At 37.1% G+C, this 19475-nt stretch overlaps 1 protein-coding gene across 3 annotated transcripts in view; it reads left to right on the forward strand.

The window, feature by feature from the left end:
- SBF2 (SET binding factor 2) overlaps positions 1 to 19475 on the forward strand; it is a 503560-nt gene that overhangs the window by 102290 nt on the left and 381795 nt on the right. For all 3 annotated transcript variants that reach the window (XM_046014550.1, XM_046014552.1, XM_046014551.1), the window contains exon 2: positions 8530 to 8615. In XM_046014550.1, the coding sequence (XP_045870506.1) occupies positions 8530 to 8615 (86 nt within the window). The remainder of the gene's footprint in view (positions 1 to 8529; positions 8616 to 19475) is intronic.

The following is a 19475-nucleotide window of genomic DNA, read 5'->3' on the forward strand; positions in this document are numbered from 1 at the left end:
CCTATTTTCTGGATTTTTGATAGTGGCCATCCTAATCTATGTGAGGTGGTATCTCATTGTTTTGATTTGCATTTTTCCAATGATTTAGTGATGTTGAGAATCTTTTTCTTATTTATTTATTTATTTGTTTGTTTTGAGAATCTTTTTATATGGTGTTAGCCGTTTGTGTCTCTTCTTTGCAGAAATGTCTTTTCATGTCCTTCCCTAATTTTTTATTGGATCACTTGGTTTTTGTTGTTAAGTTGTAGTTCTTTAAAATACAAGAAGATTTATTTATTTATTTTAGGGGGAGAGAGTATGAGCTGGCTGTGGGGGGTGGGGAGGACAGCGGGAAATTAAGAGAGAAAATTTTGAACCAACTCCCTGCTGATTCCAATACCCCCAATACCCCCAATTGGATGGAGCCCAATGCGGGGCTCCATCTCACAACCCCGAGATCATGACCAATGCCAATACCATACTATCTTGATTACTATAACTTTGTAATATAGCTTGAAATCAAGGAGTCTGTTGCCTCTAGTTTTGTTCTTTCTAATGATTGCTTTGTCCATTCAAGGTCTTTTGTGGTTTTATACAAATTTTAGGATTGCTTGTTCAATTTCTATAAAAAAAATGCCATGGGCATTTTGTTAGGGATTTCATTGAATCTATGGATTGCATTGGGTAGTATGGACATTTTAGCAATATGGAAAAACTCTTCCATTAATGAGCATGGAAAACCTTTCTATTCATTTGTGTCTTTAATTTTCTTTCATCAGTGTCTTGTAGTTTCCAGTATACAGGTCTTTTATGCCCTGGTTAAATTCATTCCTAGGTATTTTATTCTTTTTGCTGTAATTGTAAGTGGGATTATTTTCCTAGTTTCTCTTTCCAATAGTTTTTCTAATTAGCATGTAGAAATACAATTTTATGTATTGGTTTTGTATCCTGCAAGTTTTCTGAATTTGTTGATTAGTTTCAACTTTTTTATTTTATTTTTTTTTTTTTTAAGATTTTATTTATTTATTTGACAGGCAGAGATCACAAGTAGGCAGAGAGGCAGGCAGAGAGAGAGGAGGAAGCAGGCTCCCTGAGGAGCAGAGAGCCCGATGCGGGGCTCGATCCCAGGACCCTGAGATCAGGTTTTCTGTATGTCATATCATGTCATTGGCAAATAGTGACAGTTTTACTTCCTCTTTAGCAATTTTAGATGCCTTTTATTTATTTTTTTTCTTGCCTAATTGCTCTGGCTAGGACTTCCAATACTATGTTTTAAAAGTGGCAAGAGTGGGCATCTTCATTTTGTTTGTGATCTTGAAGGAAAAGCTTTCAGCTTTTTACTGCTGGGTATGATGTTAGGTATGGGATTGTCATATATGACCTTTATCATATTGAGTTACATTCCCTCTACACCCACCTATTAAGAATTTTTATCATAAACAGATGTTGAAAAGACCTTACTCAACTCATACTTAAAGGTTTTTACCCTTCTTATTAATCTTTCCTTATTTTTCCCTACCCCCCCCCAGTATAATGCTAAGTGAAAAGGCTACATGGAAAAAGACAAATACACTTCATTATTAAGAGAACTAAAGCAACGTTTGTTTTTGCATGTAAATAATTATAAATTTAGTTTGAAATGTGTTAGCGAGTCAGAAAGTCCGTCCTTAAATTCCCACAGTTTTCCATGAATATCTTTGCAGTATTAAAGTATAATACTAGACTGAGTATAAAGTTTGCTAGGTGTATAAATCATCTAAAAAAAACAAAGTCATTGTGAGAAGAAGTCTTTATGTGAGCATCATACACTTATAGACAATTTTGAATTGCTTTTTAAGCCATGAAAGGATGTCAGCTTTTAAGCTCTTTCTTTCTTTCTTTTTAAAAAGCTTTTTCTTTTGTATACTCCCTTAGTTATTTTTTATTTGGATTCTTGAAAATTTACATTTCTTGTCTTTGGGTTAAATGATGCTACTAGTACATCAAAATGGAAGGAAGAAATAGCTCTGTTCCAAAATGTGGATTTTTTAGTTTGGAATTTTTTAGTCTGTCTCTGATTTCATTAGACTCATGACCTGATTTCTAAACAATACGGTTTTCTTTCCTGTTCTTATACTGTGCCTACATCTGCCCTTTTATTTGCATTTCAAAAACCACTATTCAAGTTCTAAATATTCTCACAGCAAGTTTTATCCTTGTCTCCTCAGCACCTAACACAAACCTGGCATAGTGTTATTGTATAAATACCAATAAATAAAATAAATGAATTTATGTGATAGTTTGCTTGCCAGCTTTTCTGGATTTGTTCTCTTACCATTCTGTATGGTTTCCTAGACCAGAAAAATTGGTAGCTTATTCTAAAACTTCAGGTATGCTCATTGCTTTCTGTGGCAAATCATTCTTCTTCTTTTTTTTTTTTTTAATAATTGTCATTCTTAGAAGGTTCTTTCTTTATGTTGACTCAAAAATAACTAAAAAATAGGGGCGCCTGGGTGGCTCAGTGGATTAAGCCGCTGCCTTCGGCTCAGGTCATGATCTCAGGGTCCTGGGATCGAGCCCCGCATCTGGCTCTCTGCTCCGCGGGGAGCCTGCTTCCTCCTCTCTCTCTGCCTGCCTCTCTGCCTACTTGTGATCTCTCTCTCTCTGTCAAATAAATAAATAAAATCTTAAAAAAAAAATCTTAAAAAAAATTAAAAAAAAATAACTAAAAAATAATCAGAATTAAATCTTTGGCTCTAGTCTGCTTCACTCCATCTTCTTTCATGTAATAGCTCTTCAGGTATTTGGAGCAGGATAGTCTCTTAGGCCCTGTTACTTTTCTTTTTAAGTTTTCTGACTAAAGCTTTTAATGTAATTGTTTCCAGATCTTTTACCAGTTTGAAGGAGCTGATCTGTCAGGGTGCTTGATACAGTGTATTCTAGTTTGGATTCTTTAGTGACAAGTAATACAGACCTATTCATTCTTACTTGAGGGAAGGATATCATAAAAATACCTCTGGGGGCACCTGGGTGGCTCAGTGGATTGGGCCTCTGCCTTTGGCTCAGGCCCTGGTGTCAGAGTTCTGGGTTCGAGCCCTTCATCCGGCTCTCTGCTCAGCAGGGAGCTTGCTTCCCCCTCTTTCTCTGCCTGCCTCTCTGCCTGCTTGATCTCTCTCTCTCTGTCTCTTAAAAAAAAAAACAAAAAGCCTCTAAAGTTTGGTGACAGACATTAGTGCTGCCAGAGTTTACTGGAGTTAGAACTTAGCAGTACAGCCTTTCTCTTGTGGCATCTCTGCTTCCTTCTGTGTGTCTTGTTTCTGCTGGCAAGTCTGCCTAAGAGTTTTTGTTGTTCTCTAACTTGGGTTTTACACATGACCACTTGTGGTGCCTGACCTTTTTCTACATCATAACAAGACTTTTTCTTTTCTTTTTTAAAAAGATTTTATTCATTTATTTGACACAGAGAGAGAGAATGAGCAAGCAAGAACAAGCAGGGGGAAGTGGCAGAGGGAAAGGGAGAGGCAGGCTCCCCACCAAGCAGAGATTCCCATGTGGGGCTCAATCCCAGGACCCTGGGATCATGACCTAAGCTGAAGATAGACCCTTAACTGACTGAGTCACCCAGGCACACCTATCATCGCAAATTTTGATACATTTGTTTGTTTGTTTGCTTGTTTTTTATTGCGTTAGTCTCATTTTTCCTATTCAGAATTCCCTCGAACTAGGATTTGATTTGTCTTGCATACCTTTTACAGCCAGGTCATTCTGGTCATAAGTTGCTTGCCAGTTTATAGATGGCCTTATCCACCTACAGTCCCATTTATTTATTCAACAAGTATTTTATTGAGTATCTAATAAATACCAGGAATTATTCTCAGTGCCTAGGATACATCAGTAAACAAAGTAGGACAAGAATCATTGTTTTCATCCTAGTGAGATGAGACAGACAAGTAACAATAAATATAATAACCAAATAAAGGATTTAGTAATTCCTTTCTGGCTGGTGAGAGGAGTGGTAGGATTGTATGTTCTTGAATGTGACTGCTACCCTTTCTTGAACTGTGAGTGATGACATTTTTGATAGAAAATGATGTGAACAGGGGTGCCTGGGTGGCTCAGTGGATTAAGCCACTGCCTTTGGCTCAGGTCATGATCTCAGGGTCCTGGGATCGAGCCCCGCATCGGGCTCTCTGCTCCGCAGGGAGCCTGCTTCCTCCTCTCTCTCTGCCTGCCTCTCTGCCTACTTGTGATCGCTCTCTCTGTCAAATAAATAAATAAAATCTTTAAAAAATAAAAAAGAAAAAAAAAGAAAGAAAATGATGTGAACAGATGGACATCATATAGGTAGGTAGTCTAGTGTGGGTAACCCCTGATCTAGTTGTTTAGATAAACATATCACAGAAAGATTTAGTGAATCATATGTTAGAGTAACATCTCTCAAAGTTCAGAGTCTATATTAAACCAAGCAGTATATATTTTGTACATCTATACTCTAAACACATACAGAAGGCACTCAAATAACTGATTTTTGTCAGTTGGTACAAACAACAAATTATCAAGCATCCAGTTTTGTGCGGAGCAGAGTATTACATTTCTCTGCCTAATCAATCCTTACTCAGTCAGTAGTTCTTCTGCAGATATACTTCTTCCTTCTAACTTCTGGCAATGCCACACCTGTAGTATATTAGTTAGCAACCCCAGAGAATATGCTGGGCTCTTCTGGGGTCATTGGCCAAGTCACGTTGTCAGGGGGGTGATGGATGGTTGGATCATCCTAGGTCATCTTTGCTAATCTTTGTGGCTGATGTGGGTAGCCCGCAGCCCTAGCAGGACCCAGAGGAAAGTAGCTTACCAAACATAAAGGAGGGAAAAGTGTGCATGACCACACCAGTATTTCCTCACCCTTCCTAAATTTGTTTTGGACAGTTTGTCTAGAATATATACTTCTTTCAAAGAAAAGCATTTCCAAATGTGTTGGTGTCCTGCTGAACATCCCCTTTTAATATATTAACTACCTCAGGCATTCTATTTCTTAATTTTATGATGGGGTAGGAGACTAGTGACTGGAAAGAAAACATGAAGGCACTGATTACTAACTGGCCCTTCCTTTTCCAGTTTAGCTACGTACAATGCATTGGACAATCACAATTTTGTCTGCCTAGCACCTCTCCTTTGTAGGAAGTGTCCCCTTTCTTTTAAGGAATTTCTTCCTCCCCAACTCAGTAATTCAACCCCATTTAATATGTGGTACAAATAAGAGCTGCTTCTACAGCCACTCTGGTTGGCATGGTGTACTTTGCTTCAGACATAGGGATCAGTCCACCATGGACATCTGACTCTAGAACACTCTTCCCTCACTGTGGCTTGCTTCTCAATGTAAAATGCCACTTTCTTAGCATTCTTACATACAAAGAGTATTGCCTATAAGAATAAGTGTCAGATAAAATATATAAACCAGGAAAATGAGTTTAAATATTCCGACTAAATGCTTAAAAAAATCAAGAAACAAGAAACAATGTTCATTTACTTTTTGTAAATGTACATTTACTGTACATTTATCTGATTTCAGATAACATTATCTGATATAACTGAAAGTTATATCACTCACGAATCCTATTTCTGTGTGCATTTAGAAATGTTATATCAGTATTTCAAACTGAGCTTTCATGTTACTGAAACACTACATATAATTTTAAAATCAGTAAATATGTTACTTCCGGAGAACTTCGGAAAGTTATGCTGCTGCCAAGGAAGAATTTTTAATCTCTCAAATGAATGTTTAGAATAGTTGGTAAGAATGTAGTGAAAATGCCAATCTTATACTTAAAGAATTTACAGAATGTAAAAAGACTGTTGAATGTCTTCTGATGGGCCCTGTGGGATTGTGCTAGTTGTAAAAATTTTTCATTCTCTTTCACCCAGTAGTTATATATTGAAGAATTTTTCTGGGGAAAACAGAGGTGAGGATAAAGATTCATATAGAAAGATGCTTTTTGCAGTATTATTTATAATAGTAATTAGAAAATGTGTGTTTAACATCAAAGACTTACTGTGAAATACCAAGTAATAAATATATAGATATAGCTAGAGTTTGAATAGATATAGCTAGAGTTTAGTGTGATCTTAATTCTGTAGAAAAAAATACATGTGTACAAAAATACATGTGTTCAGGGGCGCCTGGGTGGCTCAGTGGGTTAAGCCACTGCCTTCAGCTCAGGTCATGATCTCGGGGTCCTGGGATCGAGTCCCGCATCGGGCTCTCTGCTCAGCGGGGAGCCTGCTTCCCTCTCTCTCTCTCTGCCTGCCTCTCTGTCTGCTTGTGATCTCTGTCTGTCAAATAAATAAATAAAATCTTAAAAAAAAAAATACATGTGTTCACAAAAAAACTTGAGATAAAATAGTCTAAAATAATGACAGTAATTTTCTCTAGCTGTGGAATTATGGGTGATTTCTTCTTTATATTTTTATATATTTTAAAAATTTTCTACAATTAACATTTATAATTTTTATAAATGTGTAAAAATTAATATAAAGTATTTCTTGAGCCTAAAATGTATTACATATCACTCTCAGAACTGAATAAGCAATATATGGATACCTTGTTAAACATAAGATAAATAACTTGCATTTATCTCTGTTTGAAAAGACAGGGAGATGTGATTTGAAAACAGTTTATGTCAGTATTAACAAATTTATTAAAATTAACATTTAACTCGGTGTGAATTAAATGCCAGGTATTTAGGATGCTCTGTGCTTGGGGATACAAAGATGGTACTGAAAGAAAGAAAAAGTTTGTTGTTATTTTTTCTAGAACGTTTTCCATAGTATTCTCTGCTCTGCTGGGTTAAATTCCCTTCTAGCCTTATACTTACCATAATATACTGAAATTGTCAGTTTATCTGTTTCTCCTAATAATTATGAATTTTTTGAGGATAGGGGCCGTGTCTTTTTCATTTGCTTATCCCCAGTACTTAGCAATTTACTGACTTGAGCTCTGCTTGCCATGTCAGAAGTGGTTATGCTTGAGGTAGATTTTGAAAAAGTAAGTGCCTGTGATAAACCATTTTTTTTTTAAAAGAGTATATCTTTTTTTTTTTTAAAGATTTTATTTATTTATTTGACAGAGAGAGATCACAAGTAGATAGAGAGGCAGGCAGAGAGAGAGAGAGGGAAGCAGGCTCCCTGCTGAGCAGAAAGCCCGATGTGGGACTCGATCCCAGGACCCCGAGATCATGACCTGAGCCGAAGGCAGCGGCTTAACCCACTGAGCCACCCAGGCGCCCTGTGATAAACCATTTTTAATTTAGGTTTACCTTGAATGAGATCCTTCATTCCCCTATAATGATGGATATATGAGGAGTTACTATACTGCAGCAGTTGTTAATTTAATTGAGAATGTTTTTATTTTGCCTTTTCAAATGTGACCTCATTTTTAGAACACAGTACTGAGTTGTTCATTTAAATGAATTAAACTTTTTATTTGTCCCTTAAAGATAAAATTTGGCCATAAAGTGATTGAACTCTACATGAGGGCCAAGGGGTAAGTTGATTTCACAGGGAGAGGGTAATAGATGATGGGATAATTTTTTAAATTAGCAAATTGAATCAGATGTTAAAGGATCCCTTAAGGTAGATGTACAAATAACCAGAGTGTGGTGCTTTTGCTACGAAGTCAACTGGGACAACACGTAAAATATGCAAGGACCCTATGCTCTTTAAATAAAAAGGATAGCAAAATGTAATTTAGATCTAACATGTACTTTCCATCCCTAATTTACCCACAGGTTGTATCTCCAGTGTTCAATTATAAGTTGATCTCTTCTTTAGAATCACAGGATAATTTTAAGACAGTGACACTATAGGCTGGTGGCTTTCAATCCGGGGCAGTTTTGCCCCCTTTTCTCAGGACACAGCAATGTCTGGAGATGTTTTTGGTTGTAATGAATTGGTGGTGATAGTGGGTTGAAGCTAAAGATGCTGCTAAACTAAGTATCCTAGACAGGATGAGCCCAACCCTGACCCCCAGCACACAACAAAGGATCATCCGGCCCAAAATGCCAGTAGTGCTGATGTTGAGAAACCCTGCTTACACAATTGTTAGGTTCTCAGACCACTCTAAAAATCCTTACTTTACCTGTAATAGTGCCCATGTACCCTATAACTGAAGTATAGTCCTAATAGTCGCATTTCATTTGTCACTTTAGGATTACCTTGTCTCCCTAGAAGAGTTTTCTTTAGGTTTCAACTAGATATACTGAGAACATTGCTTTCCTTATTTAGGAATAGGAGTAGTTCTCTATGGTATGGTAGAGGCTCTAGATATTAATGCCTCTGTTTATTTTTCTTAGCTTTTCATATGTGTCACTCTTTTGGGGTCTATAGGGTAGGGATTGCTTGGTATTTCAATATTATGTTTAGAAAGTAAATACTTTTATTAAGCCTCTTAAAACTTGAGAATATTTAATTAATATATTGATTTCTTCAACAAATACACATTTATAAATAAGTATTAATATAACAAGTATTAAGACTTTTTTGTGCTATATAACTAATTCACTTTGATTTTAATAGGGTCAGGAGCAGGTCTGGGGAAAATAATCCAGAGATTTCCGCAGAAGGACTGGGATGATACACCTTTTCCACAGGGAATTGAATTGGTAAGTTGGTGTTACTTCATTGTGCTTTTATAATGATACTTTTCTTTTCTTTTTATGCTACATTTATGGTTCTATTTATTTTTATAGTTACTGTTAAATAATCTGGTGATTTAACTGTAACATGTTACTAGAAATAATCCTCCTGTCCCCAAGTACAGTATCCTTTGAATATATTGATTCTGGAATGCCTGTTTTGCTATTCTTTTCTCTTTTGAACTTCTTTATAATATTAAAGAAGAAATTGATGATCTTTATGTAAATGGAAGCTGAAAAAGTCCTGACTCGTTAATCAAAATCTTAGCTCTAGTGGCTTCAGTGGTAGTGTGTCACTAAACAAATACTTAACAAAGGTATTTTGCAATGACTATGAAGTTTTGTTCTCAAACATAGTGGAGTATGGATATGTGTATATGTGTGTGTCTATATGTATTTATATCGTGTGAGTGTATACATACACACACACACACAAGAACTTTTCTCTAAAGCCGTTCTTGTTGAGAGAACATTTGGTATGATTTGAAAGTGAAGAGTGCAGACTCTGGAGGAGACTGTCTGGATGGAAATCCCAGCTGTATGATATGACTTTAGTCGAGTTACTTAACTTCTTTGAGCAGCAGTGTCCTCATCTATAAAATGAGGATAACGACAGTACCAATCTCATAGGGTGTTATAAAGATAAAATGGGAAAAAAATATACAGAATGCCGAGAACAACGGCTTCCGTTAAGTAAGTGCTCAGCAAATGAGGTAGCTTGTTGATAATGATGATGATGATGATTTCTGTCATTGTTGCTTGTTCGACATGTTGCAGCATCTCCCCTTCCTCCCCAACCCCCGCAGCAGAATTGTTCATTCTCTTGTTATCATGAGTCTGAAATACCCAGTAGGAATAAAACTGATGTTGAAAACTGGAATTTTCTCATTCTAGCTAATGACTGTCCATTTCTGCTTATAGAGGATAAAAGATACATTGTTGAATGCTTAATTTGTTATAACCCAACTGTATAAAGAGGGCTGTGTGTTCTGTAGAAACACAGAGAGGGCAAATCTTGAAGTTTGGTATTAAAAATGGGGAAAGAATGTGAGGATCTCAGGAAAAGTAACTTTCTGGAGAGCTCCTTACTGTAGTCCTTTCTCTTCTCCCCCACATGCATACATATACTTGTAATTGGTCTTATGAATAAGCAGGTATTTGCGCTAATAAAGCTTTTAAGCCCTGCTTCAGCATCCTTTCTAGTGATGACTGAAAGGGGAAAATTTTGGTGCTGTGGACCATTGAAAAGTTTTTTGTGAGTTCTCACAGAGTGTAGAGGAATGTAAACTACATCATTTTGTCAGTGTGAACAGTAAACCACTGTTGTAAGTTTCAAGAACAACAGACATTATTGGGGCTGTTTAGCTATACCTGGGAAGGGGTTATTCTTGTGTTTTGAAATGGATACTCTGATGGCTCTGGTGTTTTTCCTATAGGGAGGGAGAGACATACTGATTTCACTACCTAGTAAATGGTATTTTTTCCTTGTGTGACAGACACTCCCATGTTCAGGTGCTATCAGTGTATCTCCAGTAACAAGTAGAGTCATGTGCCACTGACTGGTGAAGTGGAGGAGCTAAAAGGTTGACAGAACTTTTCCTTACCTCAGATTTTCCTAGATGACCTCTTGGCTGATTCTTAGCAAAGCATTTCAAGATTTTTTTTTTTTTTTTTTTTTTGGGTGCTGGGTTAATATTTAAAAAGTATTTGATCTGCTGGATTACATTGGAAATTGTTTTTCTTTTTATTTTTTCATCATTGAATAGCAATTCTGATACTCTTAATGTCTGTTGTGCTTTGTCAAATACAAAATAAATCTATTGATCTAACATGTATTAAAGCCCAGTTTTAAAACATAATAGACTCATTACTGTTAAATTTTTGTTGTCTTTTTATTATTTATTGCTTTGTGCTATGCTTGATGTGTTAGAGGCATGTAACTGTTCTGCACTTGAATAATAATAACTTGAATACCTGTGACATACTGTGTAACTTAAAGTAACTCCTGTCGTATCTAGACCAGATACAGGCCTGATAAAATTTTAGTCTAATTGAAGGTGATCTGGCTCAGTCCCTAATGGTTTGTTTTTTTTAAATTTTATTTATTTATTTTATTTTTACAGAGAGAGGGAGACAGAGCACAAGTAGGGGGAGCAGCAGGCAGAGGGATAGGGAGAAGCAGGCTCCTCTCTGAATAGGGAGCCCTTTGTGGGGCTTGATCTGAGGTTTCTGGGGTCATGACCTGAGCTGAAGGCAGACAACCGACTGAGCTACCCAGGCACCCCCCGAAATGGTTCATTGATTCCAGGGTGATTGTGACCCTATACCAGTGATTTACAGGGGAAAAAAAAAAATCTTAGCCCTTCCAAAGTAGTGTCACAACTTTTAGCATATAATACTAATATTAATATCTAACGGTTGCATAGGATTGATCGATTATGATGAACTCACATAAATTGGTTGAATAGTGGGAATCTAATTTATAATAAGTAAACTGAGAATTAGGAAGTTAAAACAAATTCACTAAGCTCTAACAGCTAATAAGTAGCAGAGCTAGGTTTTAAACCCATTACCACATGAAGTAGTGACTCTTAGTCTCAGCCACAATTCTGAGAGTGACACTTTAAACTATGGTTGGCATTTATATTTTAGTGTAAGGGCAGGATCTGAAAACAGGGTTCTATAATTTTGAAGACCTGAGGTTCAGAAATGTTAAGAGAATGCTGTGTTGTATAGAAACCAACTTCACATGTTTATTTGGATTCAGAGTATAATACTGAAATTATTTTCTATTGTCACCTCTCCTCAATCAGTGTATATTTGTTGTATGTTGTTCTGACACAAGTTATTGTGTTTAGTATATGTGCTGCCGAAGTGAGCACACAAGTTACTGTGTTTAGCCTGAAGATTAAACTTTATGACTTGTGGGAAAGGACTTTAGGTATCCATTCACTAATAAGTCAAAACCCAAATTTAATTTAGAGGATGCTGAATTTGTTCCTTCTGTTTTTATGTAAAGAATTTGCTTTTTGGGCACCTGGATGGCTGAGTCAGTTAAGTGTCTGCCTTCGGCTGAGGTCATGATCCCAGAGTCCTGAGTCCCATGTCAGGCTCCCTGCTCAGTGGGGAGTCTCCTTCTCTGCCCCTCCCCTGGCTCCTGCGCTCTCTCTTTCTCTCCCCCTTCCCCCTTCCCACCTCTTGTCACTCTCTCTCTCAAACAAATAAAATCTTTTGTAAAAAATTGCCCTTTATTCCCTTTCATTGAGAAATGCTGAACTTAATTTGGATGGATTTTAAAAATAAAAATGTGAAAATAAGCTAAACCAAACATAATGACTACTTTTCCAATTCTGGGATATTTTTATCTTTTTCTTGTGCTTTTTAGGCACACATGAAAACCACAGACAGTCATATAAATAAAGTTACAGTTAATTTTAGTAACAATATTTCAAAGAAAATGTAAGAATTGTTTTGCAGAGGAATTCTATGGCTAACAATCTATTTCTGATTATGGGATGAAGTATTTTTATTGGCTAGGGTTTGGACATAAGCAAAATAGTATTGTTCTGGCACTAGCTCTTTTTAAAGATGCCCAGTCTCAGAAGTGAATCCTTTTGTATTATTATTCAGAAAACTTTATGCCATATTCTTCACTGGAATGCCTGCACTGAGGCATTTGTAGAACTATCTGATTTTTTTTTAGAAGACTAAAGTAATATGATAAAAAAATGTGGCTTGAGTGAAAAAGTAATAAATGTTTAGTTAGAATTTTTAAGTTTCATGTTTGTAAAAAAGTAGTTGAGTTATTTATAGACTAGGGATTTGACCACCATCAGTATGAATCCAGTTTTCTGTAACTGGGAGTATAGATTGGAGAAAAGAGGAAAAAATTGTGTATGCAACATTCTGCAGTTTTAACATAGAAGTAGTCTTAGTATGGGATATTATTTGTGCAGAGAAGTTGGTATAAGTACCATGTAATGCTCTGATTCTTTAAGCTGTTAGAATGCATCAAGCATAACAAATGGGATAGCAGTTGTCCTTTTGACCAAGATATAAATCCTGAGTGGTCAGGGAACTGAATGTAGAAAGGAAGGAAGAGAATATTCTCCCTTTTTTGTAGAGGAGTATGCATGAAAGGAGAATGAGAAAGGTAGTGAGCATATTGGATGATAGAATCAGGATTCACAAAGATTTTAAAAGGCTGTAGTTATAGGCTTTTAGTTAAGAAGATGAAATATTCTTAACTAAATATTTTACCTATTGCGGGCAATAGGTAAAAATGTTGGTTTCTGCATGTGAGTATAAAAAGCCACCTGTATGAGTAATTATTTAGAATAAAGAAGGCAGGATAATTTGCCAGCCAGAGAGATTTGAGAAATACATGAAGACAGCTAAAAATAAAAAATATATAATTATAAAAGATATTTACAAAAGATACTATAGGTAGTGTCCAAAGCCTTTGTGCGGACATGGGGTACTTGGTGATGAATTGTTTTTATTTTATTTTATTTAATTAAAAAAATATTTTATTTATTTATTAGGTAGTGAGAGCATGAGAGGGGGGAGGGTCAGAGGGAGAAGCAGATCCATGCTGAGTGGAGAGCCCCATGTGGGACTCAATCCTGTGACTCTGGGATCATGACCTGAGCTGAAGGCAGACACTTAACAGACTGAGCCACCCAGGAGCCCTCAGTTTCTCTTTCTTTCTTTCTTTCTTTCTCTCTCTCTCTCTCTCTCTCTCTTTCTTTCTTTTTTAAGATATATTTATTTATCTTAGAGAGCACATGTGCTGTGAGTTGGGGGAAGGGCAGAAGGAGAGAATCTTAAAGTAGACTTCCACCGAGCAGCGAGCCCATCAGAGGGCTTGTTCCTCAGACACATGAGATCAGGACCTGAGCCAAAACCAAGCCTAACTGACTGAGCCACCCAGGGGCTCCTGATGATCAGTTTTAAAGATGATATGAAGAATTTGTGGAAGGGCTTTCAATTTTGCATGGCTTTTAAAACGTACTAGGGGGGCGCCTGGGTGGCTCAGTGGGTTAAAGCCTCTGCCTTCGGCTCAGGTCATGATCCCAGGGTCCTGGGATCGAGCCCCGCATCGGGCTCTCTGCTCAGCGGGGAGCCTGTTTCCTCCTCTCTGTCTGCCTGCCTCTCTGCCTAGTTGTGATTTCTGTCAAATAAATAAAATATATATTAAAAAAAGCGTACTAGGGACTACAAAAACGACTTTTAAAGTTCTGTTCATGACAAAGCAAGTAGATATAAATGGAGGTTAAGCTAGTAAGTGGTGGTTTGAACGCACATTTTTGTTTTCTACTCCTTGACAGTTGTGCCTTTGAAGTAGTAAAACCACGTGGCAGGTTGGAACCTGATGTAGTCTAGAGCATGCATCTCTCAGCATCTCTGAAGTGGAGGATACTCAGTCTTAATGTTATTCTCACATTCCTCTATGCTCATTGAAGAGGCTTATTATCTTATACTAGACTTTCAGTTACTTATAATTCTCTTTATTTTACTGATGCATTGATAATCTCCATTATGCTATAAAATCTTTCAGCTACCAAATCTCTGTGGTCTGCTACTTCAGTACTGCTCTCAGAACCACCATAGGGCAAGGTTTGCAGCCCTAGAGAATTTCCTGAGGATGATGTAGATCTACATAGGCCTAACCTACTACAAATCCCCATTGTTTGCAAATAGCCTGGCCCTCATTACCTCAGGGAGTACTGCTGCTCACCTGTCCTATAATTGTTGTAGCACTGCTATGGATTATTCTACTCTTCTTAACTTCCAGTTCCTTTTTTGAGTCTTCTCTTTCAATTGATCCCAAGTATATCGTTAAGACTAGCTAAAAAAAACTTTTTCTTGACTTTATGTCTTTTAGCTATTATCCTCTTTCTTTATTATAATATATTTCAAAAGATTCTCCTTGATTTGCTGTCTCTCTTTCTCTGAGAGACAAGTGTGGTACAGTGGAAAGAATATGGCATCAAGAATTAAAACCTTGAAAGTTCATTTACCCTTTCTGATAATACTACTTCTCCTAAGGGCTATTATCAGGTGACTGTTAATATTTTAATAAGCTATAGTGTTATGATTTCTTGCCATCCACTGTCAGCTCATCACCCATCTTACTCACATCTCAAGAGGTTTATTCTGAAGTGTAGTTTATGTCTTTCCCATTCTGAAATTACAAAGTTGAAGTTTTTAATATTTTCTTCATGAAGGTAATAATAGCTGTTATAATAGATAAACCTTGAGATTTTTGTGGCTAGCATGAGAGAAGTTTTTTTCTTCTTACACTCATGAAGTCTAATTAATGGCGTGGGATAGATGGGTGTGAGGTTTGCCATCTTCAGAGTGTTATTCTCAAGGTCATCTTGGGTATTGCCACTGACAGAGTGGTAAGAGAAAGCATGGAGGATAGGGTTGACTTTTATGGCATAGGCCTGGGAGGGTGTGTGCGTCACTTCATTCGATTTATCAGAAGTCAGTAATGTAGCCCCCACCCTCTTAACTATAATGGGAGTTCAATGGGCAAATAAAGCCTAGATATATACCTAGGAGAAAAGTGAAAGAGATTTAGTGAACAGCTAGCTTTTCTCTACCACAATGTTATTGATGAATTTGAATGTCTTTTTCCTTATCGTAATTCTCCATGACCATTTTATTTTGTGACATTGCTAATATTTAGTCTTTGTGTCAGTTCCTGGCTCTGAGCTCCTGAAACTCTTGGAATTTACTATTCTGTCTTTCTATGCTAATGAATAGCTGATTGATTTAGTGGACCCTAGATTGCTTCAGGAACCAACCCTGTGAATAGAAATTTGGAAATTTCAGCCCTCCCTGGGGAAGGATGAGAGGCTGGAGACCACCAGCAGCCAATGATTTAATCACTCTTGACTGCTTATTAAAATTTACCATAAAAACACCTAAATGAAAGGGTTCAGAGATCTTCTGTATTGGTGAGCACATTGATACAGTGGGAAGGTAGTGTCCTTCGAGAAGGTATGGAGGCTCTGAAGGTCTCCCTTCTCCATACTTTGCCTAATATTTCTATTTGGTTGTTCCCCAGTTGTATTCTTTATAATAGATTGGTAAATACAAATATTTTTTTCTTGAATTCTCTTTTTCTAACACATTATTGAGCTTGAGGCAGAGGTGGTATTTTTGGATTTGTATTCTGCATGCAGAAGTGGATAAGCTTAGGGATCCAGTCTGCAGCTATTATCTAAAGTGAGGGCATTCTTGTGGAACCTGACCTGTGGAGTCTGTGCTAACACTGGTAGTTAGTGTCAGAATTCTTGAATTGTTGGACATCTAGTTGTTATTGGAAAAAAAAACCCATGCATTTGGGGTCAGACAATGTACAAGACAGTCTTCATCATGCTAATTTGATGAACAAATTTCATAGGGTTTGTTTCATAATACCTACATATTTGTGGCACATTTTCTTTATTTATCCATTGATGGATACTTAGATTGCTTCCATATTTTGGCTATGGTATATAATGGTTCAATGAACACAAGGGTGCATATAACTTGTTGAATTTTTTTTTTTAAGATTTTATTTATTTATGGGGTGCCTGGGTGGGTCAGTGGGTTAAAGCCTCTGCCTTTGGCTCAGGTCGTGATCCCAGGGTCCTGGGATAGAGCCCTGCATCAGACTCTCTGCTCAGCGGGGAGCCTGCTTCCCGCCCCCCACCCCCTTGCCTCTCTGCCTACTTGTGATCTCTGTCAAATAAATAAAAATTAAAAAACAAATTCTATTTATTTATTTGTCAGAGAGAACACAAGCAGTGGAGTGGCAGGCAGAGGGAGGCAGAGGGAGAAGAAGGCTTCCCACTGAGCAGGGAGCCCAGTGTGGGACAATCCCAGGACCCCTGGGATCATGAGCCAAAGGCAGATGCTTAATTGGCTAAGCCATCCAGGCATCCCTTGAGTTGGTGTTTTTGTTTTATTTGGATAAAACCTGAAAGTGGAACTACTGGATTGTATGGTAGTTCTAGTTTTAATATTTTGAGGAACCTCCATACTATTTTCCACAGTGGCTGCACCACTTTGCATTCCCACCAACAGTGCCCAAGGGTTCCCATTTCTATACAGCCTCACCAACACTTATTTTTTCATGGTAGCTAATTTGACAGGTGTGAGGTAATATTACCTTGTGGTTTTGCATTTCCCTGATGATCAGTGATGTTGATTATCTTTTCATATGTCTGTTGGAAATCTGTATGTCTTCTTTGAAAAACAATGAGTACTGTTACGCTGAAAATAAATAAATAAATTTAAAAAAAAAAGAATGTTCAGGTGCTCTGCCATTTTAAACATCAAGTTGGTTGTTTTTTGATATTAAGTTGTATGATTTTTTATGTATTTTGGATATTAATTTCTTATCAGATTTGCAAATATCTTCTCCCATTTATTAGGTTGCCTCTGAGTTTTGTTGATGGTTTCTTTTATGTGTAAAAGCTTTTTTATTATTTTTTATTAACATATAATGTATTACTTGCTTCAGGGATACAGGTCTGTGAATCATCAGTCTTACACAATTCACAGCACTCACCATAGCACATACCTTCCCCAGTGTCCATAACCCAGCCACCCCATTCCTTCCTGCCACCAGCAACCCTCAGTTTGTTTCCTGAGATTAAGAGGCTCTTATGTTTTGTCTTCTTCCCTGATCCCATTGTTTCATATTTTCCTTCCCTACCCCCACAGCCCCCCCACTCTGTCTCTCAAATTCCTCATATCAGAGAGATCTTATGATAATTGTCTTTCTCTGATTGACTTATTTTGCTTAGCACAATACCCTCTAGTGCAAAAGCATGTAATCCCATTTGTTTCAACTTTTGTTGCCCTTCCCTGAGGAGACTGGTCCGACCAAAATATTGCTAAGACCAGTGTCCCACAGCTTATGGCCTGTGTTTAGGAGTTTTATGGTTTCAGATCCTACCTAGAAGTCTAATTCATTTTCTTTTTTTTTTCTTTTTAAAGATTTTATTTATTTATTTGACAGAGAGAGATCACAAGTAGACAGAGAGGCAGGCAGAGAGAGAGAGGGAAGCAGGCTCCCTGCTGAGCAGAGAGCCCGATGCGGGACTCCATCCCAGGACCCTGAGATCATGACCTGAGCCGAAGGCAGCGGCTTAACCCACTGAGCCACCCAGGCGCCCTAATTCATTTTCAATTTGTTTTTGTGCATGGTGTAAGAAAATGGTCCAGTTTCATTCTTGTGCATGTGGCTGTCTAGTTTTCCAGCTCCATTTGTTGAAGAGAGTGTCTTTTCCCCAGTGGGTATTTTTGTCTCCTTTGTTATAGATTAATTGACCTTGTAAGCACGAGATTATTTCTGAGCTCTCTATTCTGTCCTGTTGATCTATGTGTCAATCTTTGTGCTTTTTCTTGCTAGTACCATACTATTTTGATTACTGTGTCAGTTTTCTTCCTGTGTGTGTGTGCGCCCATTTTATTTTCTCTGGAAAGTGGTAGTATCAATATTCTGTCGGTCTTCTGTACTTGAATCTTAGTCATACCTCACACTACACAGAAAAATTAACCTGAAATAGATATGGACTAACTATAAAAGCTGGAACTAAAAGGTTTTAAAAGAGAACTTAAGAGAATGTCTTTGCAGCGTTTACTTAAGGAAAGATTTTAGATAGAACACCAAAAGCATGACTAAATAAAGTTTTTCTGGAGTACCTGGAAACCTTTGAAGCGGAGTATATCATTATGCAAAAAAGGTGGATATTCAGATAGCAAGAATTCCCATTTTGTCTCATAGATTTCACTTGGATCTACAGAATTTAGATGCTACTTGAGCTGTCTGTTTGTTTTTTTTTTCTATTTTCTTTTTTTAAAGATTTTGTTTATTTATTTGAGAGAGACAGTGAGAGAGAGCATGAGAGAGGAGAAGGTCAGAGAGAGAAGCAGACTCCCCGTGGAGCTGGGAGCCCGATGTGGGACTCGATCCCGGGACTCCGGGATCATAACCTGAGCCGAAGGCAGTCGTCCAACCAACTGAGCCACCCAGACGTCCCTTTTTTTTTCTATTTTCTTTTAGTGAGGAGGAAGACATTGGAAGAAATGAGGGGACATGTAACAAATTACCTAGAAACTCAGGGCAAAGTTTTTTCAGGTGTTATCTATGATTCTGAGCCAGATTTTATTCTTCAAGTCAGAATTTTGGATATATTCAAGTATGTGGGTGACTTTGACAATAGAACTTCTTAAAGTTTTAATTGCTGTAGATGGTAGCCAACTTTAGATATGAAAATATTATTATATGTGAAAGACTTCCATACTTTGTGGTATGGAAGAAAAAATAGTGAAATTTGGATTTTATTTATCTGTCTATATCAGTATATATATACCTCTATATAGATAAATAATTTAATTATAAATGACAACAGCTATTTAGAGAGAGTATCCATTTCCTAAGTCATATAATCTATTTTCAAAGGTGTATAAGGAATGATATTTCCATATTATCTATCTCCCCAACCCTCGGCTTTTGGTCTAATCAAGTTCTTCTGTAATTTAGACATCTTATTTATTATATGGAATATGTTCAGATATTTTTGCTTGAGTTGGTATTATCTTTGAGTATTCATGTGGAACTTTGCAAGTTATAGATATTACTGTGCACGGTCATCTCCTTATGTTATAAATGAGCCAGTTCTAAAAAGTGAAGTATTTGGTGGCCTCTAGTGGTACTTATGTGTCTATAAAAAGTCACTAATATCACCAATATACAAAATTTTAGGGAGAAAGAGTTACTAAGGTGACAAAACACATATATGTGGATTTATCAAGGAAGAG

Source organism: Meles meles, chromosome 8, assembly GCF_922984935.1.
Source record: "Meles meles chromosome 8, mMelMel3.1 paternal haplotype, whole genome shotgun sequence".
NCBI lineage: Eukaryota > Metazoa > Chordata > Mammalia > Carnivora > Mustelidae > Meles > Meles meles.